Source organism: Tetrao urogallus, assembly GCF_951394365.1.
Source record: "Tetrao urogallus genome assembly, chromosome: Z".
Taxonomy (NCBI): domain Eukaryota; kingdom Metazoa; phylum Chordata; class Aves; order Galliformes; family Phasianidae; genus Tetrao; species Tetrao urogallus.
In genome coordinates this window covers 50,093,314-50,118,577 of record NC_136816.1, presented here as the reverse complement: position 1 = coordinate 50,118,577, position 25,264 = coordinate 50,093,314, and the positions used below count along the sequence as shown (strand labels likewise).

Sequence of the window (25,264 nt, the reverse complement as noted above, 5' to 3'; positions counted from 1 at the left end):
GATAATTATGCTCATAAGTAGTAGCAAAATGGGTAGCACTTCCAAAAAACGTCTCTTTAAATGAAGAGATTTACATAAAGGGAGAGCAAACTTTGCCTGTATCCACTGAGCAAGCAATCTATTCTTACCCTGATTCTGCTGCAAGGCTTTCAGCCCTGCACCCTGTTCATCTGATCAAAGGAAAAAGCATTCATCTCAGGCTCTTCAGGTACTGTGAATACAATTCCACAGACACATTAAGCACACTACTCTCTAGGGGCAAAATCTCCCTGTGGCTTATACAGAAACAACAAACAAGAAAAGAATCATTACCCTCATAGTTTCAAAACAATTATTGTCGATTAGGATGTTTACCAGGAGCAAGAAGACAGTAGATTTTTTTCCTCTAAACTAAGATGACAAACATCTTCAGTTGTAAAGAAAATCATTTTTACTGCTCAGACAACACAAGAATTTTCAACGAGAGACACTAAGCGCACACCCAAAGCAGTTTAAAGTTTGAAATCCAACTATCCTGCAATGCTTGAGCACAAAAACAACAAACATAGGAAATTTCAGCGGCTTTATGGAACCCACTGAATTAGCAGAAAAACTAACCTCAGCCAGGAGATCAATCAACAGAATGCAATGCTCTCAATGCTTTCTTGACAGCATTCACACTCTCTTTCTCACCCTCTTCTCCCCTCATGCTTGACTCTTCATCTGCACTCACGCTACTTTCTTTAGTTTCTTATTGGCTTGGAAAACAACTGGATGTGAGATGTGCAAGGCCATCAGGCAGACAAATACACACTCAGCTCTTTGCTGATGCTCACTGAGTAACCAATATTGTTACAACTCTCTCTCAATTATATGGCAGGCCTAACTTGGTTACTTCCTTACCTGTACCTTCATTTTTATCAAATCTTTGCAACCTGTACTTTTCCATCAAAACGGCCTGAAAGTAGCAACATTTTGTGAAAATGAAATGGCAGGACTGCATGTGCCTAGTCTACAATGTTCAGTATCTGCAACACACAGCTCTGCGCCTTCAGCTTGCAAGTAGGAAGTTGCCAGTATGCAGTGATGAAAGAAACAGATACATACAAACACTATTTTTCTTACACAAGAGTCAACTAAGGTTCTGCAACACCAGACATAAAGTATATTAAATTGTACCTTTCATCTTTAAAGAATAACTTATTTCTAACTGTTGCACACTGCACAGTCCCTGTAAACCAAGAAGCCTAAGGCTTTCTTCTGAAGTCCGGTACTCAAAATTGTGAAAACACAAGAGGTTTAAGACCGGATCTGTTTGCAAAGAGAAGGAGGAAAAGAAAAAAGAAAAAAAAAAAGAAAAAAAAAAGAATAATATATTGCATAGTATGCATAGTATTAATATATGACAGTTTTCATACATGTGCCAACAATAAGTAAAAAAAGCAGTGGCAAAATTCTTCAGGGTTTGTATTTTTTTTTTTACAGCTCCTGAATTCCCTGAGTATTTCAGGAGAAGGGGATATTCACCCAACTGGATCAACTCCTCTTTCTTGGATAGAGTAGGTACAATTTTTCACAGAACTGGAAATGATCACCCAACTTTCAAATTCAGATGCACAAGTTATAAGAACATTGTATATCCAGTGAAGATGCTACAACAGTAATGATTTCTGGTTTTGATATGAATTGTCCTTGATACTTCTTAAAATACATCACCCTAAAGCAAACACCTTATCTAACTTGCTCAGAGCACCACATTTGTAGCCCAGCCTGTCAAGTGATGTTAGATTTCCAGTTGGTTGACAAATTCAGTGCAATGCTACCAATCTTCCACAGGCACTGAGCGAATTTCAAAACAAAACCTGTACATTCATAACTCTCCAGACAGACCATTTAAAAGGAATAATTTATTCTCTTCCAATTAAAAAAAGTTTTCAAGTTAGGTACATAGAATTATTAAAAACCCATGCTGGCAGATGGAGCTCCCTAAAGTTCACAGCAGCTGCAGTAGACTTTTTGTCAAAGAAAAGACCTAGTTTTAGCAGGCAAATAAAAGATACCCCTAGGACAGGAATGAAGACATACTGAACTTGCACCTCTTCCTTGAAAACAATGCTCAATAACTAAAAAATAAATATACTTGGGAAAAAAAAAAAAAAAAAAGAGGGGAACGGGAAGGGGAAGGAAAAGGGGAAGGAAAAGGGGAAGGAAAAGGGGAAGGAAAAGGGGAAGGAAAAGGGGAAGGAAAAGGGGAAGGAAAAGGGGAAGGAAAAGGGGAAGGAAAAGGGGAAGGAAAAGGGGAAGGAAAAGGGGAAGGAAAAGGGGAAGGGAAGGGAAGGGAAGGGAAGGGAAGGGAAAGGAAGGGAAGGGAAGGGAAGGGAAGGGAAGGGAAGGGAAGGGAAGGGAAGGGAAGGGAAGGGAAGGGAAGGGAAGGGAAGGGAAGGGAAGGGAAGGGAAGGGAAGGGAAGGGAAGGGAAGGGAAGGGAAGGGAAGGGAAGGGAAGGGAAGGGAAGGGAAGGGAAGGGAAGGGAAGGGAAGGGAAGGGAAGGGAAGGGAAGGGAAGGGAAGGGAAGGGAAGGGAAGGGAAGGGAAGGGAAGGGAAGGGAAGGGAAGGGAAGGGAAGGGAAGGGAAGGGAAGGGAAGGGAAGGGAAGGGAAAGGGAAGGGAAAGGGAAGGGAAGGGAAGCAGTCACTTCAGTCACTTCACACTTCTTAGAGAAATCCTAAGAGATATCCACACTTTATTTCTTCCATTAACTTCTGAAACAAAGCAAAGGACCACCTCCTTTACAAGGAATATTTTCCTGAATCTCTTGGATACTGTCATTGCTGAAAATTAAATTCATTCTTTTGTTAGCCTTCAGTGCAGAATTATGTGTGGATACAGGCTTTGAAAAACCAAGACAATTCTGGCTATTTATGCACCTATTCAGTACTGCTGTCAGCATTATGATATTAACAATATTTACAGAAAATATAAGGAAAATAAATGGTAAGAGCATAAAAGAAATACTTGCTTTGTTGTAATTTCTTGGAAAAGAAGCTCAAAGATGTCATGCAGAGCTGTTCAAAAATTAGTTTTGCCATGTTCTGTTTCATTTCCATGTACTTTGGTGTTGTTTAACTTCCGAGAAAAGAGCTTTTATAAAACCTATAAGCTATTATGTTATCAAGCAAACCTACGGAAAACACCAATGCCTCACCCAGCAGTGTTTCAAGTCTTTCTCTCACAGCAGTTTGTTATTAAAGAACACAAAAAGCTTGCCGCTTTAATCAAAGAAAGTTTCAATATTCCACAGCTCTTGTTTTGCTTCTCAATCTCTGGGAACTGAAATGTTTCTGAAATTTTGTAGAAGTAATTCAATTGTTCCTGATGTCATTTTGTCTAGTCTTTATGTCTTGTTCATTTCTTCACTAGATGCAGTATGTAGTTTAACACAAAATACTAACCTAATGTTAATATGAAGTTAGCAAAACTGTGCATTTATACTATGCTCAATTAATGCTCAATTACTTTGCACTAGTTTTGCAGCTCTAGTGCAACTCACTTCAATACTCTGCATTCACTGTGAAAAAAATAACTAGGTAGTGCTTCACAGGCATCTAGGTTTAAAATGTCCACGTAAGCAATTGCTGAAGGCCTAATAGCATGTCATAAATTCCACTTAAGCTTTCGGTGCACTAATCTCCACCGTAGCCAATAGACAGCAACATAAAACATCAAACAATCTACAACCCAGTTCAGTTAACTGAATCAGTTGAATTAAAGCCTATGTAAAATTTGTTTTTTAAATGTTTACTAAATTGAAGCTTTGATGCTGTACAATTCTGGTAACAGGCAATGCCAGCGGCAATAATGAGCTTGTAAGGAATCCAGATTAAACTGCTTTGATTACAATCCAAGCAGTAAACATAATGGTTTGTCAACAGTTTTGTAGTCTCTGAAATTCCCACAATGCTTTCAGCAGGAGCAGCATACCTAGATAAATGATTACTTTTTTTTAAGACTTTAAGATACAAACTTGGCTAACGCTCCAGAATCACAGCTCCCAGATCAGGCAAGGATCACCAGCGCATTGGCAAACACACACTTCTGATATTCTCCACTGTTAGTGGTGTTGATAATTTTGCCATGATAGCTGTAATAAGTCACTCTACACTACTTGAAAGCCTTCCCTGAGAGACAAATTTCAAAACGATTTTTAAAAATATATGTAGCCTGAATTAATGTCTACATTTGCTATTTAAACTTCCTGATGACTGGAGTAACCAGGAACTTTAAGATCCAGGAAGCTAAAGAACTTTTTTTTCCGCAGTGGTAAATAAAGCAAAATAGATTTCACTAGTTCCAAAAAGATACACATCAAACATTAACTTACTCAGATTACTATTCAATTACTGCCCAAATTTAGAGTTTCTGGCACTGCTGAAGGAAGAAAAAGGAGCAAAGACAACAAGTCTGACCTTTCTGAATCTTGTTATCTATGGAAGAATCATTTAATTAAAAGAACTTAGGTTGTTATTGCCAGTGTCTAAAATGACGAGTGGGAGAAGGAAAATGTGCAAGAGCCAGTGATGGCTGATCCACAGCAACTGTGGACAGGGAATATTCTCAATTACTTCTGTAGAAAGAGTGGACGGATTGCAGGCACCAATTTTACAATACTTCAGAAATGCAGATTTCGAATCCCTCCTCAGTTCTAGTTTATTGGGTGAATAGTAAGTGAAAGAAGTATTTTTACAGATGAGAAGTATCTTTATAGACTTTGTTTTTTTCACAGAATAAATTCTAGATGTTTATGCTGGAAGAGTTAGAGCACAACATGTAAGCGGCTGATTCCTCTTGGTCAGATTTTCACTGCCTGCTCACATGGGTTAGGACACAGAGTTGGAAAGAAAATCATGTTCAAGCTAATTCTGACTTTGAGCAAGATGGCACAAACTAGTAGAGGACCAATTAATATTTCTTTTTTATAGTGAAGAGATGAGCACCTCTCTCACCCTAAGTAATAGCACAGCATATGTAGTAATTGCCATCTGTGGATAATTTTATTGGATGGTTATGCAGCCAGCAAGGATTTTGGCTTTCCATTGTTGTCTGCATTACAATACAATTCTTGTTTTTCTCTTTATTCAGTTTTAAGAAAATTGCAAAAATAAGAACAATAACTCAATAAACTACCAACAACCGCTAACAATAAGATCAGAATAAATCAATGAAAGAAAGCTAAATTTAGCTTTTGTTTGGACAATGCAGTACAGCTGTGTTGTCTTTCGGCTCTCAAAGCGAGTCTCTGGGTAAAATATGTAGTGAGCAAAATCTAATACAGGCACAAACATATGCAGTCAGTTTTGTACGAATGAAAGCAGTATAAAAATGGAAAAACATTCATGACTAGCTACAACTATACAGACTTTATCTTTACACATAGTATGTATTATCCTGACAATTTCGGACAAAAAATCTGGAAAGAATATGAGATCATGCTTCCTAGAAGCTTCTGCTTCTGGAACAAACCAATTTTCTTATAGAAGGTAAGCATATTAAGTAAATGAAGTCAATGATATATCACAAATCTGGCACAATATATTATTTGTGGGATAAATACGTTCCACAAATATGGAATTTACATAGACTCCCAGTATCAATTTAACATCTAGTTGAAAACAGACATTTTCTGACATGTCATGAACAAATTTTCCAAAGAACACGAACCAGCAGTTTATCTCAAATGGAAAATAGATTCATGTAAAGCAGGCAGCAATGGTTTTGATTAACAGTGCAAGACAAAAGTATCTTCCAACTGAGTTCAACTTCAAATCTGCTATTAGGCCTAATAGTAGGAACAAATAAATTTCAGAAAATGTATTAAATTCCAAACACAAGTCTGACTGCTTACTGAAGGTCCTGACATTTCTCTCTCTCCATCAAAGTTTTACATTGAAGTGATTTTTCTTATAACTTAAATTTTAAAATGTGCAACTCAACGTTTTAACACTGAATAAGAGTAGAAAACAAATAATAAATAGAACTTCAGATACTGTGCTCTTTTTAAAATAAATTTGAAGTAGATTCAGAAAGAATTAGGTGATAAAGCTCACTGGACAAGCTGCTTTGGTAACAATTAAAAAAAAGCCCTTCTAAGGAAGTCCATAAACAAGTTTAAAAAACTCACAAAGTATTACTGTTAGAGAGAAATGATGTTTGGACTGAAAAACCAGAGCAGTAAACTCTTTCAGTCTCTGCATATTAAGACTTCAGATAACAGAAATCAGCCACCAGAGGGAGCCCACATAATCCTGTATAAGGGACATCATCACACAATGAGAAATTACATATATGCTGGTGAGAATTTAAGACGGTAATTGTCAGAAAAAAAGATTATAAATTGCTTATAATTCACACAATAAAACAGCCACCTATAGTACTTCCTCTTAGATTCATATTTATACTTGAATCTGCAGAAATAGGAAAGTGAACTCTGCTATAAGGTACTGTAATTACAAGTACGATATACTGAAATAAACTAAAATATTTTATTATGCATAACATTTATTCTAATATTCAGTATCTCAGAATGTGTTCCACCAACTAATTCAGTACTTCAAAATAATATTGGATAGAGAATGCCTACATACTACCGAAGACTATTAAATTATTCCTTTCATCAGTACTCAGGACCAGAATCACAAAAGCAACTGATGTAAGGCTTGTTTTCTACATTTGTGCTGTACTCTGAGTCTTTATCATTCTCATGCAGTGAATACTTTGAAAAGACTTCTCCTTTTCCAAAGTAACACATCACGGAAAGAATTACAGTATTTGCACCATGGGTTAAAATACCTTTCTACTAAGAAAGCACTAACTTGTGGAAAAACATGTTTTGAACTAAGAAAACGCATTCCCTCCCCCACTGGATGTTTCTGTTTCATTCTCTGAATTACATGACTACAATTTAGCAATAGCAGCTTGTGTTTCCAGTCTCCTATTTCTAACATTTAGATTTAGAATTTAGATTCTTTAGATAATATTTTCCCCCTGCAACAAGGTTGGTATAAATAAAACAATTTCACTCTGTAAAATAAATAAATAAATAAATAAAATTCAAGGTGCATACAAATGTTTCCACAGTAAAAATATGCTCCCACCTTAAAATACTAATTGAAAAAATGACATTTGCCACAGTAAATGCTTTTATTTGACTCAGGAGAATCCAAACGGCATTTGATGAAATCTACAAAGCAGCAAATACGCCACACAGCATGTGCAACTTCCCTCTCCCACCAAATTAAGAAATAAAGTTCTACTTTGCCTATGATTGCTACGTTGTCCTACAGAAAAACAAACTAACAACACGTATGGTTTGAAATACGTTAGCACAGGTCTTTATAACCCAGGGAGTCATGTTCCTGAATGCAAGACAGCCAAAGCATGACATCACCACAGCTCCTCAAACGGGCTTCAATACTGAACATTCACCTTTATCTTAACCTCAGTCCAACTGTACATGAACTCCTGAAGCACGTACTTTTTCTTTCCTATTCTTTATCTAAAAGTTACAAGACTCACGGGAAACATCTGAGAATTGTTCCACACACAGTCTTACCTCAGCCCACTGGCATATCAGCATCACAGAGTGAATATGAAACAACATTATTTCTGGTCACCATATTCAACAATTGGTAAAAATGCTCAAAATACAAACATTTGTGCACATCCCTGCTCTGAAAAAAACTGATGATGCCGGACACAACAAAACTGAATTCCTGTGCTCACACAACTAGTGAGCACATACACAGTCTGAAAACTGAGCGGAACTCAGTGTTTCTCCTATAATGTTAGATGCACAGTTTAGAGAGATTGTCTTTATTTCCATCTGAGAAAAGCCTTATACAACACATCAAACAAGCAATATTTTCAGAAAGTACTACTCAATCTGCTACGAGGTAAAGAAACAAATCACCAAAATATAATCTATTAAAAAGCATGATTTTATAAGCTAACCAAAGAAACCAGACCAACGGTTATGAAGTTTTATAACCAACTTCACACACATCTGTTCTGAATCTATCAATAAATTTGGATCACATTTTTGAAATAAAATTTATGCAGAGGCATACAGCACAAAGAAGTTTGTATCAAGGAACAGGGCAGTTTAAAAGCTTCCTCAAAGAAGCCTCACTGAGAGACTCAGAGCTACAAATTGCCATGCCTTATGAACATAAGCCCTACAAATGCATAGTAATGTGCTACCAAATTTCTCTGAAACATTTAACATCAAAGAGAATAAATTCTGAGAATTCAAAATATACGAACCTTCCAGCAATAACACTCCATGAATAGAGTTTGACTTTTTGTTACGGGTGGAAATCCACAGCTTTTAAATTAACATTTCCTTCTCTGTCATATTTGATCTCTTACCTGGTCTTTCCTTGCCAGTTCCTTTTGACTCAGCAAATTTCTGTATTAAACTCTCAACTGTAGTATTTGCCATGTTATTTATAAATTCTTCATGTACCTTAAAAAAAAGCAAACACAACAAAACCCCCCACACAATGGGAGTTTTAATTAGATTATTTTAATTACTATAATTTTTTACTTTAAGTAGTGTTTAGTTTTAACACTAGTTTTAATATCATAATATTTTCTTATAAAATACAATAAAGAACTTCCAGAAATTAGCAGGCATTTTATCAAGGAAATCCCTTTATTGTTTTAGGAGTTGCAAATTTGTGTACAATACAGACACCAATGGGGAATGAAAGAATATAGCTAGATGGCAGGTATAGGATTTACTTCTACCTCTTCTATCTAAGCTACTTTTCTACATACCATTTTCTGAATTTGTCAACAACATGTTCCATACAATGTCAGGAAGACAAGATGTCCCTTAAGCCAGCACCAGTTGAGGGTGTGAACAGTTACTGCTGTATTATCACACGTCCCACCTGCTTCAGTAAAAGCACTACTGTTTTAATGTTTTTGGTCTGGCAAAAAAACAACCACATGCTGTTAATAAGTTTTTCAAGCAAGGCAGTACGTATTTGCCTTAGAAATAAATAACATGACCCTTGTGACTACCATTCATGAGCAGAAAATCTGAATACTGAAAAAAAAAACAGACTCAAACGAAGAGCACTCAAATAAACTTGCACCGCAACGCATAAGAATGTAGATTTTTTAATAAGGATCATTAGTTTAAAAAAATTGCAACTGAAGAAAACATACTAAAAAGCTTCTTTTAAAATCAAAGGCCTTTTGCACACAAAAACCTAGTTGTATAAAACATTTTGGAGCTCTTGACTGACACAATTTCAAGTTTTAGGCAAAGAAAATGTGTGATTGCTGATTTAGTATCTAGTGAACAAGACTTAGAAATACACTAAACATTCTTCAAATCATCAAAATCTCTAACAAAATCTCTGTTTTGTTAGCATAAAACTCAATCAATGATTGATTATTCAGCCTAGGAAGTTTTTACAGAATACTGTGAAGTTTGTGATCCCAAACTTACACATGAAACAGAAAGCCATAACGTTTTTGGTTCATGCTGAATTCAGACACAAAATAGATTTCCAGTACAATAAACAAAATCAGAGGTGATCCACTCAGTAAGTAATTTCAGAAATGCTTGAGTAAGAAAATACACAGATCTCAAAATATCACAATGGCTATTTGACATTCAAATTTCCTTCAAACAGATGAAAACTGAGTTCAGCACACATTCACGTTTCATGTATTTGGTAAAAAGAACCAAAATTGCTACTGTTTTAAAGATGTGATCCACAACGCAGTAAGGACTGTTCTGCTCAGTAGTTAAGAAAAAATACATAGCTTAAGCCAAATAAACAAATGATAACATAAAAATTACCTCTCCTATTTGTAAATGAATATCCTTTATGGTATTTGAAAATGATTCTATAATCTCTTTCATATGCAGTAGATGTGTTTCTTCAATATCTTGAAACTTCTGTAAACCAATACAAGTCATTATTGATAATAAATTTTTTCTTGAAATGTTCAGCTTTAAATTACAATAATTAAAATAATAATAATAATAATAAATTATTTTTAAAAACAACCAACTATTTTTTCAGATTATTACCACAGTTATTGTAATGTTTAACAATAGAAGGTGCAAAGTCCAAAGAATAGTAAAATAAAGTGTTTCTTTAAATATACCCTTTTGGAACCATTACCAAGCTTTTCCACTTTTTAAACTTTCAGCTATCTTGGTGTTTCAAAAGATCGGACCTATTTTTACTAAAAAGAAATAGGACTGATGGTTGTTTTAAAAAAATGTATTTTCTCTGTTATTTGCATTACCAAAAAGTTTCATCTGCTTTTTCATCTGATTTCAGAGATTCTATTTCCAGATTGTTTTGCACCTCCTCAGCACCCTCATTCTCCTCCTGGTCCCAACAGATATGTTTCTTATTTTTTCCTTCAGTGAAATCTAACTCCTTTGCTTCAACTTTGCTTCATTCATTTGATCTTTAAATTGACTATATGCAACCTTCTCAGTTTGTCTGCAATTTTTTCTACTGTTCCACCATATCTAGATTTCTACCTGACATCCATTTTAAAAGCACTTCAAACATTTTCTTTTCTGAGGACCTTAAAAAAGGATTTCAGGGGATTGGGGCTGTTGGTGGGCGTATAGGTCATACTTTCTTCTATCTCTCCAGTAGCAGGGAGCAATACCATAAGGACAAGGAAAACCCTTCTTATAAATACATGGCTGAGAAGTTAGAGCAATCACAAGAATCTTGTTTTGTTTTACCATGGGGCTGCTTATTCAACACCTGCCTGATGTGTGCTGATGGGTCTTACCTGTCTCAGAGGGGGAAATGGATCTTCATACAGGAGCTGGCAGTACTTGCTGAGAAGGCTTTAAATTAGCTATGAAGGAGAAGTGGATTACACCAGGCCTGCTAGAGATAAGCCTAGGGGAATGATGATGGGATTGAAGGCGAGGCAAGGGGCTCAGCTGAAGGGCATCTACACCATGCTGCTTTCTACCCTCTATCAGCATTCCTGGTCAACTGGAGAGGTGCCAGAGAACTGGAGACTTGTCAGTGTCTTTCATCAACAAGAAGAATCGTAAGGAGAATCTGAGGAACTGCAGGCCCATTAGCCTGACCTCAGTGCCAGGGAAGATTATGGAACAGACCAGCTTGAGGGAGATCACAGAGGATCAGGCCTACTCACCATGGGATCATGAAAGCCAGGTCCTGCTAGACCAATCTGATCTCCTTCTATGATTGAGTGACCCATCTGGTAGATGAGGAAAAGGCTGCTGCTGTAATCTACCTAGAACTTGAATAAAGCCTTTGACACTGTCGCCCACAGCATTCTCCTAGAGAAGCTGGCAGCCTGTGGCTTGCTCAGGTACACTGTTTGCTGGGTAAAGAACTGGCTGGTGGGCCAGGCACAGAGAGTGGGGGTGAATGGTGTTAAATGTAGCTGGTGACCAGTCATGAGCAGCTTTCCCCAGGGGTTGGTAATGGGGCCTGTCCTGTTCAGTATCTTTATTGATGAATGAAGGCACTGAATGCACCCTCAGTAAGTTTGCAGGTGACCGAGCTGGGAAGAAGTGTCCATCTGCCTGAGGACAGGAAGGTACAACAAGGGGATCTGAGCAGAGGCCAATGGGATGAAGCTCAGCAAGACCAAGCGCTAGGTCCTGCACTTGGGCACAGCAAATCCCGGCAGTGCTGTGGGCTTGAGGCAGAGTGGCTGGAAGACTGTGTAGAAGAAATGGATCTGGGGGTGCTGGTCAGCACTTGGCTGAACATGAGCCAGCAGCATGCCCAGGTGGCCAGCGAGGCCAGTGGCATCCTGGATTGGATCAGAAGTAGTGCTGCCAGCAGGAGCAGGGAAGTCATTGGCCTCTGCACTCAGCTCAGGTGAAACTGCACCTCAAGTAGTTTGCTCAGTTTTGAGCCCCTCACTGCAAGAAAGACATCGAGGCCCTGCAGCGTGTTCAGAGAAGGGCAACAAAGCTGGTGAGGGGTCTGGAGCACAAGTCCTATGAGGAGCAGCTGAGGGAGCTGGGATTGTTCAGTCTGCAGAAGACGAGCACCACAGGAGATCTTACTGCTATCTACAACTGCTGAGAGAGGCTGTGGCGAGGTGGGGGCTGGTCTGTTCTCCCATGTAACTAGCAATAGGACCGGAGGAAATGGCCTCAACTTGTGCCAGAGGAGATTCAGGCTGAACATTAAGAAAAAGCTCTGAAAGAGTGGTTAGGCACCGGAATCATGGAAACATTAAGAGTGGGAAGGGGCCTTTAAAGGTCATCTACTCCAACTCCTCTGCAATGAAAAGGAACATAGACGGCTAAATCGGGTAGCCCAGGGCCTTATACAGCCTTACCTTCAAAGTCTACAAGGACAGGGCATCAATCACATCTCCAGGCAACTTGTTCCAGTGCCTCACCACCCTCACAGTAGAAGGTATTTTCCTTCTATCCAACCTTATTCTACCCTCTTTGAGTTTGAGACTATTTCCCCTTGCTTTCTTCACAACAGACCCTGCTAAAAAGTCTGTCCCTTTCTTTCCTGTAGCTCCCTTCCAGGTATTGAAACACTGCTATCAGGTCATCTCAGAGCCTTCTAGAGTCAAGGCTGAACAGCCCCAGCTCTTTCAGCCTACCCTCATAGAAGTGTTCCATTCCTTGGCTCACTTTTGTGGCACTCCTCTGGATGTGCTCCAAAAGGCCCACATACCTCCTGTATTGAGGTAGCGGAGTAACCATCCCTGGAGACGATCAAGAAACATTCAGGTGTTGTATTGAAGGACATGGTTTAGTAGAAGATATTGGTGATAGCTGGACAGTTGGACTGGATGACCTTGAAGGTCTTTTCCAATCTTGGTGATTCTATGATTCTGTGATCTTGAACAGCCCACTCCTAGCTACAGCTCAAAAAGAAAAATGTTCAAATCCTCCCTAACAGTGAACCATAATCACCTTTTAATCTTTCTTCACTCCTGATCTCTATTCTACTGTTTTCATTCCTAATTGTCTTTTCAAGCACACCCAAACTTTGAGCACCTTTAATTCCTCTCTTCTATTTTACAGGGTTCTCTGAAGATTCTCTCTTTACATTTCCTACCTCCCTGTACTCTGATTCACAAATGTAAGCATCATTCTAAACAGACAAATTATATATCTCTACCTTCTAAAAACTCGGTTTTTCTTTTGCCACACTTATATGCCTCTAGCCATCAATGAAGCAGATTAAAATAACACCTTTTTTCTAGCAGCTTCCCTTCTGGATTACAGAAAACGTGGTCATTCTCCGTAGCCCATTTTATGATGTCTCTACTTTTACTGATTGCCTAGCAAGACAAACTACACTGTTCTGCTTTCCAAGCTATCCATGGCCCATGTCTATAACATCTATTCTCAGTCATGATCAGGGCATCAGCACTTGAATATAACGTGATTTTCCAGCCTGCTTCTATACCAAATACTTACCTAAACTCAAAGTGAATTTTTGAGACTGTGTCAATGCTGCTTCCTTCGTGCTTGTTTAGAGATCCACATGACACTCAGTAAAACTGACTACAGTTCTCCTTTAAATATTTCTCTATGATGCATATCAAAACAACTGGCCATTCAGAGATCTTTGCCTATTCCTGCTCCCCACACCTCACACAGCTCCCTTCTTTCTTATTTACTACTTGATGCTCAATAATTTAAGCCTTTGAAGGAGAAGGCATCTTAGCCTTGTAATTACTTAACACAAATGTTCTGATCAAGGACTATCCAAACACTGTAATACGACTATATAATTCATATCATAGGTAGAATCATTAACAGTCATTAACCAAATTGTTTATTTGCACTTTTGAAAGAACAGTCTGTTTCGAAAGGATGTAGTGAAGCATGTCTGTAATGCTAAGACTCAAGTGAAAGTCACACTACAAGAAAAATGAAAAAAACTTTGACAGTATCTGTAATTGTCCAATTCAGCACACAGTTTTCCTAAGTTGTAAACATTTTTCTTTAAGTTTTACAACATGAAGAATTAATACTTGCTCTTGAACTTTATTTACATGCAGACTGCTCTACACTGAAGTTGTTTAAACAATCAGCTGTATTCAATTCTAGCTAAGACAGAAGGGTGTCAAAGAAAAATGAGTTAGCAATTCCAGCTATTTTCATTGTTTCCCATAGACTATGCAACGTGTTTAAGTGTTTAAAAATGCAATGTTTAAAAAAAAGCTTCTAACAAGGTGGCAGGTGAGATGCCATTTTTCCTTTGCAGTTGCAGAGCAATTGTTTAATACAACTAGTTTTACTCAGAAAAAAGATCTTTTGATGTGAAGAACATCTGTAAAATCCAATTTCTAGACAAACCAAACCATATTCTTATCCCCTTGTAATCGCAATACAATCTTCCATGTTTATTCCAGCACAAAATACAACTTACAATTCAACTTCTCAAAATCATGCAGTACAAGTCACTTTACTTTTACACTAACAGAAAAGATAATAAATGACGCAAGGGAAAAATACATAAAATTTACACAAGAAATTTAGTGGAGACTGACTAAGAGAACAGGACATCTAAGTGAGGACATTACTACCTGATTACCTAGAACAAAGCTACAGCAATTCAAGATGCTGGTGCTTTCAGAATAATTTTATCTGAACTGCCTAGGACAATTTAAGTTAACTGATTTGGCACTGGAACAGCGGAGAATGAGTTACTTCTCATTTACTTTTTTTAGATGGTGGGTTGTAGTGAACAATTCTGATATATCTGGTATCCTTTGGTATCCTTTCTGTAACATCTGTTGAATAACTATTCAGATACCAATAAGAGCAAGTTCTAACAAAGTTTTCAAAGCAGCAAAGTGATTTGTAATTTAGCAGAATAGAGTTTTTGATATGTCGGGATACACATATCTTCTTACTGTAAAATCTTAATTTCTAAGAAGTTCAGGAAAATACTAACATTTTTCTACTTCTACATTTGTAATGCAAGTACGACTTAACTTCCCTTATATTTTCACCCATGCCTAAAAATTAAACTTGGAAACTAAGGAGAAGAACAAAGAAACAAGTAAATATATGTCAAATAAATATAACTAAGAGCAGAAATGGTAAGTAATGTTTTCTGAAATCTGTGACAGTGAAAAAATGTCTACTATCAAGAGATTTGGAGAAGAAATTTTAACAAGCAGCAGCAAGAGCAAACATACAGAGAACTCAACATCCTCTGTAATATAGTGAAACTCCTTAAAATTCTAGATACTTCTTTGATGTTGGAATGAAGTAAGGGTTTTTGACCACCTCAGCTAAACCCCTAAGGGGCTACTTTATCAAACAGTTACTAAAATATTTCACCAGAATGATAACGAGAAAAACATGACGGGTCCCAATATTATAACTCCTATCAATGAATTCCAGTAATTCAAAGTAATTCAAAGGATTTTCTGTCTGATCACAATGCATCTACAATAGTTTCAGAAGCTCATCTTCTTTTCTCACTAAAAATTTGTCCAAAAATTCTCTCGGGAGTGCTAGTATTCCAGTGCATCATTCAAGAACACTTCCATCAAAATACACATTGCCACTGCTTGTCTTTCAAGCCTACTACTTTTGACAGTACAGCTTACACCAATTTCCAGAGGAGATCATTTTATTTTAAACAATTCTTCAAAAGCTTTCCTTTCAGATATCTTCAGAGAGATAAAACAGAACATATGAATCTATTTCAAAAGCACCTCATTTAATACAACACTTACTTGTGCAGTTTCTGTCATTTTTTGTTCAAAATCAGATTTAACTGCAGCGTATTTCTCCACATACAGTTTATAGGTATCTGTAGCTTTCTTCGATTTAACTGTTGCCTATAGATTAGTACAAAAAATGTCAAATGTCACACACACAATTTAATGCAAGGTTTATAATGTCACTATTAAGTGAAAGCCTAAGATGATCTAAGAAAACACTGAGATGTATTGAAACACTAAAGTATCATAACAAATTTTTACTACAAAATAACATAGATTCAAGCTATTAGAGATTTCTGGTTTAAAACTTCTCATAAGCCATGTAGAAAGGCAACAGAACAACTACCTAACTTAAATCCTTTCTCCCTACCATCTAAGACTAACTTATAGCACACTTACTTTTAAATCAGTATTTCAAAACATGCATTACTGAAATTAACTATTTACGTGATACATCAAATATATAGAAAAGCAGGAAGAAAGCCAGGATAAAATTCAGAGTGAACAGTTACTAGGGCAGCTCTGAAAGTATCAAATGCTTTTGGCTTTGTTTATTTAGAAGGTACAGTTCTCTGTTAGAAGTGAAAGAAGGAAAATAAGGAACGTGGAAAAATAATGAGAACAGGTTAAGAGAAGATATTTCAACATGAAATTTATGTAGAATATACTGATGGGACAGGTTCATGCAGCTCAGACTTGTTTAGAGTAGTACTTTCTGAATTCATAAGGTACTGATTTTTTTTTTTCCCCATCATTTGTTGGTAATTAACCAAATCTTGTCTGTGTACGTTATTTTCTTAAAAGACAAAAGAAAATATAGGAGAATCCCAGAATTACATAGACAGGAAGACAACAAAGTGATTCATTCTGGTAAAAGAAGTTACTTTCCAAGTTTATAGTACAATATGGGATTAAGGTTTTTTGAGCCCTTGAAATTGCAGTTTCCAAGTTAGAAGCCAAATATTATTCTCATCACCTTTTTGCTGGCTTCTTCTTTCAGAATGCCTTTCTTTGCACTGAAATTTCTCCCTAATTTTAACTAATTTTAATTCACAAATCACTTTCAGTTAATGATGCCAGTAAAGACTGCACGTTTACTATTCAAGTTCTGAAATCCTCTTTCAAATGAATTTTATTGCTTCCAGAGTATAAACAGCAACTACTACTCACTTGCAGTGAGTTGCAGAGCTGAGCACTAGCTATAATTTCCCAACGAATCAATACCAACATCTGCAACTTCCAATGAAAAATAACTGAAAATTGTAAGTACAGCATTAGCATTTGTTCACTTGGGGAACCTTTAAAGTTTTTTTCTATAAAGTACTATGTAATTGAACTCTGGGATCTTGAGACAAGCAAAATATTCCCTGCCTCTGGTAATACTGTCTGTCTATGAACAGAGTCATGTGTTTCGTGTGTTTAAGAGCACCTACAGAAAACAATTATTCAGCAAGGCAGACAAAATGATGAAACGTGAACATTTCATGATTAGCTCCTAATCTTTTCTGAAAACAGGATGTGTCAATTCTCAGGTACAGCAATTGCTAGAATTCTATTTAGAAGATTAACAGTAACTGAAAGAATAAGAATCAGTCAATAATTTTTTGTCAAGTCACTATAAACAGAGAAGTTAACATGCCAGAGAACAACAGGAAGTTATTACACAAGCTACCACTACCAGTTACAGCAAAATTGCAAGCTTTAGATTCTTCCTTAAGAATCTTCGTTAGATTCTTCAATAAAGTATCTCTCTCAATGTTAAACTTCATGATGAGCTCCTGACATACTGGCACACATTCCCTGCTCTGCAATAAAGTGACTATTGTACCATTTTGATAAAAACATCTTTCATGTACTGCTAAGCATAATAAAACTATTTTCTACCAAAAGAAAAACAAATGAAAGCAATCCTTATCATGTTATTGAAACTGCAAGAGTAAATTTGAATAATGATGTAACAGAGACAATGTGACAGTCACAGTTGCAGGTTCCCAGGAGAAACTTTTTTTGAAGCTTTATCTGGTATCAACCATGCTCTAATTGTTTGGGGGGAGGGTGGTGGAAGTACTCATGGAAGATGTACAAAGCAATAGAAAATCGTCTTTGTTCCTATGATGTTTCCTCTTTCTTTCTTCTGCAGCTAAACCGACATTAGTGAGCCAAGGTTTTCTGTTTGTTTGTTTGTTTTTTTAATTGTTTTTGACAGGACAAAGGACTGCAGTGTTAGATGTCAAGAGCAAGCCTTCTATCAAGTCAACTTTTCCTTCTGAAAAATTTCAATTTATTTGCAATTGCATGCGTTTTCAAAAGACTGCAAGAAAACATCGGCGGTCTCACACAATGCTTACTCATATCCAGATTCCAGCACTGATTGCCATTCAAAAAACAAACCAGGAGAAAAAAAATAGGTTTATATTAGAGATAAAAACTATCAGAACATGGTCAACTGGATAATTTTTGTCACCAGTGAACCAACATTACTGTTCCACCAAGATAGCAGACAAAAAGCACTGAGATCATTTAACTCAGGACAGGTTCTCGTACAGATCATACAGCTGAAACAGCAAAAGGCGGAGGTATCAAGATTAAAAACAGAGAAGACACAGAGACAGGGAAACATAACTACTTTCATCTACTACTACCTTGTCTCCTTAAAACAGCAAAAAGTCTCATTGTTCCCTGCAGGTGCTCTCCACCCTCTACTCAGCACTGGTGAGGCTGCATCTGAAATGCTATGTTCAGTGCTGGGCCTTTCAGTGCAAGACATGCTGGAGCTAAGGGATCCTTCCAACCTCAGCGATCCTGTTGTCCTATGATAGGATGAGAGAGATGCGGCTCCTCAGCCTACAGAAGAAAAAGCTCAAGGGGATGGGATCTCAATAGGGTATATGAAGGTAGGGTGCAAAGCAGACAGAGCAAGGCTCATTTCAGTGGTGCCCAGCCACAGGGCAAGAAGCAACAGGCACAAAGTGCAACACAGAAAACACTTCTACGCTGTGTGAGTGACAGACTACCAGCACAGGTTGCTCAGAGAGATTGTGGAACCCTCTCCTTGGAGATCTTCAAAAGCCATCCAGACATGGTCCTGGGCTACTGGGTCCAGGTGTCCCTGCTTGAACAGGAGGGTTGGATCAGATGACTTCAGAGGTCTCTTTGAACCTTAACTGCTCAGTGATTCTGTGTGTGGATCAAACTCTCCCATGACACAGGGACAGAGCTAAAAACAGCACCAGGATATTCATCCCTAGGGGTTTTGGTCCATGTAACTTAAATTAATTCTGAAAGTAACGTTAGCTTGTTTTTTCTTGTCAATGGAACAGACTTCAAATACTTCTATAATTAGCTACTTGGTCTCAGTTGAAAGGACACAAAGGCTCCTACTCCTCAATTCAAAAACAAGTACAGTCATTGAGTTCGCATATTTGTCTAAGAAAACGCGTCCAAGAATGTAATAGATGATGAAACAACTATATGCAATTTCTGTAAAGGATGCTAAGAAAAATTATTATATGATGCAGGTAATCATAGAATAAAGAATTGGAACTGCAGTGAAGTTAGAACAGATAAGGAAGTGTAAACAAAACATAAAAAGGCATTCAAAGTACTCACATTATAAAATAATCACAGTTTTCCTATTTTTAACCCTTTCAGAGCATTTTATTTGCTAATATAACATTAATGTATTAGATTGACAACAATGAATTTTGAGAAAGATGTGACATAACTACCTTATCAATTTCTCTTGGTGTTGCTCCTTCCTTTTTCAAACGTTCTTGTTCAAGACATTTTGCATTGTAGTTTTCCTTTGACTTCTGTAATGCCTGAGTTATACTTTGAATGTTTTGCACTGCTTCCAATGTTCCTGAAACTTCTTCCTTAGTCTGCCAAATATTACACAGTTGTCAAAAACAAATAATTTGAATTTCAATGCTTATAAATCTTTGGACATGCTTAAGGAAAAAAAAAAAAAAAAGATTACCTTTTTATAAGCTTTAATTTGTTCATCTCCATATTTGTGAACTTCTTTTATTAGCTCTTGTAATCTCCGGACAAGATCCAAGTGGCAGCTTGCTAGTTTTTCTGTTGAGGTTTTGAAAACATCCCAAACTGGTGCAAATGTTCTGGGTTGAGAAAAAAAAATTTAATGCCCATTGGGATTTTTTTCTTTTAAATCAGCTAGACTTTTCTTAATAGTGCTAACGCATAATGAATATTTTTACAGAAATTGAGTTCCTAAACTGAAACAAACACAACAACTATATGCTATAAATTATGTAGCTTTTAAATCTTGCAGGTGTACAGTAGGTCACTCAGAAAGTAACACTTCCGATTTATTTCCATGGAAACTACAACAGATACAAGGAGCACAATAACATCTTTTGAGAGGGCAAATTACAAAACACTCTTTTTCAACACAGTTACCATAGTTAGTTACACATTTTCACCAGTGATGAACAAAAGCTTGAATGCCACACTTGCAAAAATCTGCAACAGCGGCGGTGACCCACTGTCACTACTGCTGAAACACCCCAGTCACTGTGCTCACATCTACTGTTTGGTCTCTATAAATCTTCAGTATGTGTTGATGAACGGATTGCCCCTGTGCTGCCATCCGTCACACAGCAGCAAAATCTAATAGAATATGGGTGGGAAAGTTCAGCCCTCTACTGCCATACCACCAACATCCACCCCAATGCCATTGTCCAGCATGATAAAATAGGAAGCATTAATTTTGGAGCATCCTTCATAGTATCTAATAACTTCAGTACTTTCTGGTTTTTACTCTATACAGACAACAAAGGTAAAATGTACCTATCTGTTTTCTGACTAAAGTTGCTGCAAAATTGGTACTATTTTATAGCCTTTAAAACAATGATGTTCCTATCCAAACGCAGTCAGAGAACTTTCAAAAAGCAGCAACAAATCATCTCTCTGATAACTCCATATTCTACCTGATTACTACAAATAAAAATAAACTTCCTCTCATCTAGGAAGTCTGAGCTATTGCTCATATTTCCAACAACAAAAACAAACTTCCCATCCATTATTCCATTTTATTCTTTCATCAAACGTAACTCAAATACAAAATTTTATCTCATCAAAATTATTTGGTTTAGAAGCATACATTAAGTTCTTTACTATGTCTGAAAAGAACTTAACTTGGAAACCCTGAACACACAGGAGCAAACAGCCTCTCTATGATTGGTTAGGGCTTTTTAATTTATTTTTTTTCCTCAGTGAATAAAGAACTGCACTGTGTTTTGTTCTTGTCACGGCTGCACAACATCTTGCATCGTTGCACAGTAGTTGAAGGACTAACAATAATTTTTAAAGGTGACAAAGTTGTGCTGCCTTCAACATCATCAGTAAAATATTCAGAATCAAACTGGCTTCTTACCATGTACACAACTATTTGTCTTTCATATACACTTACCCTAGCTGTGTGTAATTGCTTGCTGATTTGGCAAGTTTTGTCATTGATCTTGAATATGCTTCCTCTATTGTAGCCCTGTCAAACAAAATGATCAAAAGCATAATTTAAATTCTGAAGGTATCTGAAGACAGACTAACATGGATTCTAAAGATTCCAAGCATAGGAGTTTTTCCTTCAGCTGAAAATCACTCCATTTTAACAATCCCTCAAAAACTATATGCAGAAACACCCAGGTATGTAAACAAACAAAAATAAATCTGAGAACACTGTGACAGAACATTGAAGTGAACTGAAATAAGTAAAATTGAAGGACCTGAGACTTGCAAGATATAACATTTTCCTTCTTACATCCTCTGTGTTTCTTCCTGTCTTTAACATTCTTTGGTAACAGTGAGAACGAAGTCACATAATGATCACCTGCCTAACACTAGACGTTTACAGAACAAAAAGATCAAATGCATCTGATCATCATAAATGGAGTCTTATCTTGTCTTTACAGTTTTAGGAGGCTTTTTTTTTTTTTTTTTTTTTTTTGTATTTTTAGGTTCTTTGCAGAGTGGCTTTTAAATTTGAGAAGCAGTAATTTAATATGCAGCAAAATGTACTGTGTTCCACTGTTTAGGCTTACTTTTTAAAGAATGATCTCGATAAATTCTGATTTCTTCAGGACAACCTCCTCCCTACAAAATTTTTGCTACAGTTTTCCTGCACTCATAACCATATTTTTACTTGTCTTTTGGAGATTCAAAATCCAGGAGTCAATATCAATTTCCTCCTTTACTGGCACAATTGCCATGGAGTGTAGTCACCCAACATGTAACAGCAGTGACTCCTTTCAAGTCTTCCTGCCATCACCTTTCCTCACCACCCTATTAACTAAGGTTAACATACACACTGCTTAAATTTTCCACCTGAAATCAATGTTCAATGATTACAAACATATGAAACAAAATAGTAATAGTCACCTGAAACTTTGAAGGCTGTACTTAAATCTACTGAACTTTAAAATGACAAGCTGAATGGTTAGGCAACCATCCTGAAGTTGTAAAATGCAGCAATTCAACTACATTTTAAATCTCAGTCACAAATAACTACGAATGTATCCACTATATGAAATACAACATCTCCTCCTGTAAGTAGATGTAAGTATTCATGGTAAGAAAGATGTAAGTATTCTTGATGATCTGAAAATGTTGGTAAATTTCACTCACTGAAACAAGCAGTGATACAGACATGAGCGAAGCACTGATGATTTTTTAATTACTATAATGAATGGTGATAAATCACCAACAACAGCTCAGTGCTTTTACTTTCTTTCTTTCAGAACAACTAGCAGAATACTTCAGCAAACAACCTTCACAAGCTGGGAGTTATGAAACTTGCTACGTGTTATCAGCACATAACAAACGCTAACAACCAAAAGATGCTACTGACTAATGGGGCACATTTATCTTCAGTTGTATCCACTGACTTCCTAGAGCTCTCTCTCACAGTAACAGACTATGAATGCCTGTTTAAATTAATTTTCACTTCTTAAAGATCTGTCTTTGCTTGGGATATATTTAAGCATTTAAACTGAAAGGGGAATAGGCGCATTGCCAATTTCTTCCAATTAAGGAGCTTCTTTTTACTTTCATAGACAGCTGGTGCAGAAAAACATTTGAAAGACTTCTGAAGAAAACCCAACACAATACCTATTTAGTTCTTAGTTGAACTTACATGTAAACATCTTAGGTGCTAAATACACACAAACACCATTGATAATTTACCTACCAAATCTTCCCTGCATGTAAAATCTGTATTTTTATATAAAAGAAAACTGTGGGACAACACAATCTTTGTATGTTATCACTTCTTTAAAAGCAAAACACTTATGCACTTTATCAGAATAGAGCAAAGATATTTATCTTTCAGCAGAAATATATCTTGCACCATCCAAGATTTAGAAGCAGTGAGCAGATTGCCTGAATCAGACAGTTCACTCTGTCAGACATACTTCTGAACCACATCAAAAGCAGTGACTGTTAATTACGTAAGTCTTTCCCATTCACATTTTCAGAATATTTGGTCAAAAGGCAGTAAAGAATTGTCCAAAGATCCAACTGACCCCAGTCTTTAACAACTTCATCATTAATAAGTACTCAAAAGGAAAAATGAAACCATGAAACAACAGTGTTGAAAAGTGAATTAGTATAGATAAACTAAACACAGCCTAGAAAAATTATCTAACCCTAGCAAGCCTGGAGTTGCATTTGTAATGATGAGTGAAGTGCCCACATGGATGAGGTCCAAGAGCCACACGGGTCTTAGTAGTTTCCAGTGTGTCTCACCAGGTCCAGGAACGAGCAAAGGTGGAAACATTTTGTTCCTAGGAATGTACAGGGTTTTAACAGCAGATACAGTAAATACATATTCTTTGAAATGAGCACATTTCTAACATATTTACAACAGTCAGCTACTTAAGTTATTATAAGTATCATCAGTAATTCACAATCTGTGAATTACCCAGGAACTTTCAGTTTTCATACTCCTGTCTCTCCACATTTGAATAAAACTGGCTAACATGTTCAAAAGGAGGGACAGAGTATAAACGTATAAGCTCAGTTTTCATAGGGAAGAGCCCAGAAAATCAGGTGCAAGCAAGGCATAAAAACACTACGTGCAGAAGGCACCTAATGACTCTTGCCCATCTGTCTTCATATTTTTAGCAGAAAAGATAACAGCGAAGTAATAATCTATATTCTGCAGAGGAAGGGAGGGAATAGATAATTCTATGCAAAATCTCTTAACTACTTTGCAACAAAGAAAGATACAGAATATAAGCAAGGTAAGAAGTTTAGAAAGAAAAGAATGATTTTTAGTAAATTCACAGGAAAAACATTTCACATATGTAGACTGAAGATGTCATAAATTTCAGTTTCAGGCTCTCTAAACATTTAATACTAAGCATCAGCAGACAATGGAAGAGCAACTGACATCATCTACCTGCACTTGTGCAAAGCTTTTAACATTGTCCTGCATGACATCCTGGCAGCTAGATCAAACGGATTTCAATGAATAGACCACTTGCTGGAAAAGGAATTGGCTGGATGGTTAAACTCAGAGAGTTGTGGTCAGTGGTTCAAGGTCCAAGTGAAGACCGGTGACAAGTGGTGCTCCTCAGGGATACTTTTCAATATCCTTTAAGTGACATTGAGTGCACACTCAGCAAGTCTGCAGATGACACCAAGCTGTGTGGTACAGGTGACACACTAGGGAGAAGGGATGTCATCCAGAGTGATCTGGACAGGCTTGAGAGGAGGGCCCATGCCAACCTCATTAAGTTCAACAACACCAAGTGCGAGGTCCTGCACCTATGTTGGGGTACTCTCAAGCACAAATCCAGTTTGGGTGGGAAATGGCTTGAGAGCAGATCTGAAGAGAAGGATTTGGAGGTGTTGGTTGATGAAAAACATAACATGAGCCAGAAACGTGCGCCTACAGCCCATAAAGCCAATTGTATCCTGGGCTGCATCAAGAGAAGTGTGACCAACAGGTTGAGGGAGGTGATTCTGCCCCTCTACTATGCAGTGAGACCCCACCTGGAGTACTGTGTCCAGCTCTGGGGCCCACAGTACCAGAAGAGGACGTGGAGCTGCTGGAACAGGTCCAGAGGAAGACCACAAAGATGATCAGAAGGCTGGAGCACCTCCCCTACGAGGACAGACTGAGAGAGCCGGTGTTCTTCAGCCTGGAGAAGAGAAAGTTCTGGGAGACCTCATAACAGCCTTCCAGTACCTGAAGGGGGCCTACAGGAAAGCTGGGGAGGGACTTTTCATAAGGGTATGCTGTAGCAGGACAAGGAGAAATGGTCTTAAAATGGAAGAGGGTACGTATAGACCAGTTATCAAAAAGAAATTCTTTATTGTGAGGGTAGTGAGACACTGGAACAGGTTGCCCAGTGATGCTGTGGATGCCCCATCACTGGAAGCATTAAAGGCCAGGTTGGATGAGGCTCTGAGCAACCTGGTCTATAGAGGTGTCCCAGCCTATAGCAGCAGGTTAACTAGCTGATCTTAAAGGTCTGTTCCAACCTAGACCATTTTATGATGATTCTATGAT

At 37.3% G+C, this 25,264-nt stretch overlaps 1 protein-coding gene across 1 annotated transcript in view; it reads right to left on the bottom strand.

Moving 5' to 3' along the window:
- FCHO2 (FCH and mu domain containing endocytic adaptor 2) overlaps positions 1–25,264 on the bottom strand; it is a gene marked incomplete at both ends in the record, with an annotated part of 91,068 nt that overhangs the window by 53,329 nt on the left and 12,475 nt on the right. Inside the window, 6 exons of the mRNA XM_079548277.1 lie at positions 8,401–8,497; positions 9,851–9,949; positions 15,742–15,846; positions 19,458–19,610; positions 19,709–19,850; positions 21,164–21,238. Of these exons, the coding sequence (XP_079404403.1) occupies positions 8,401–8,497; positions 9,851–9,949; positions 15,742–15,846; positions 19,458–19,610; positions 19,709–19,850; positions 21,164–21,238 (671 nt within the window). The remainder of the gene's footprint in view (positions 1–8,400; positions 8,498–9,850; positions 9,950–15,741; positions 15,847–19,457; positions 19,611–19,708; positions 19,851–21,163; positions 21,239–25,264) is intronic.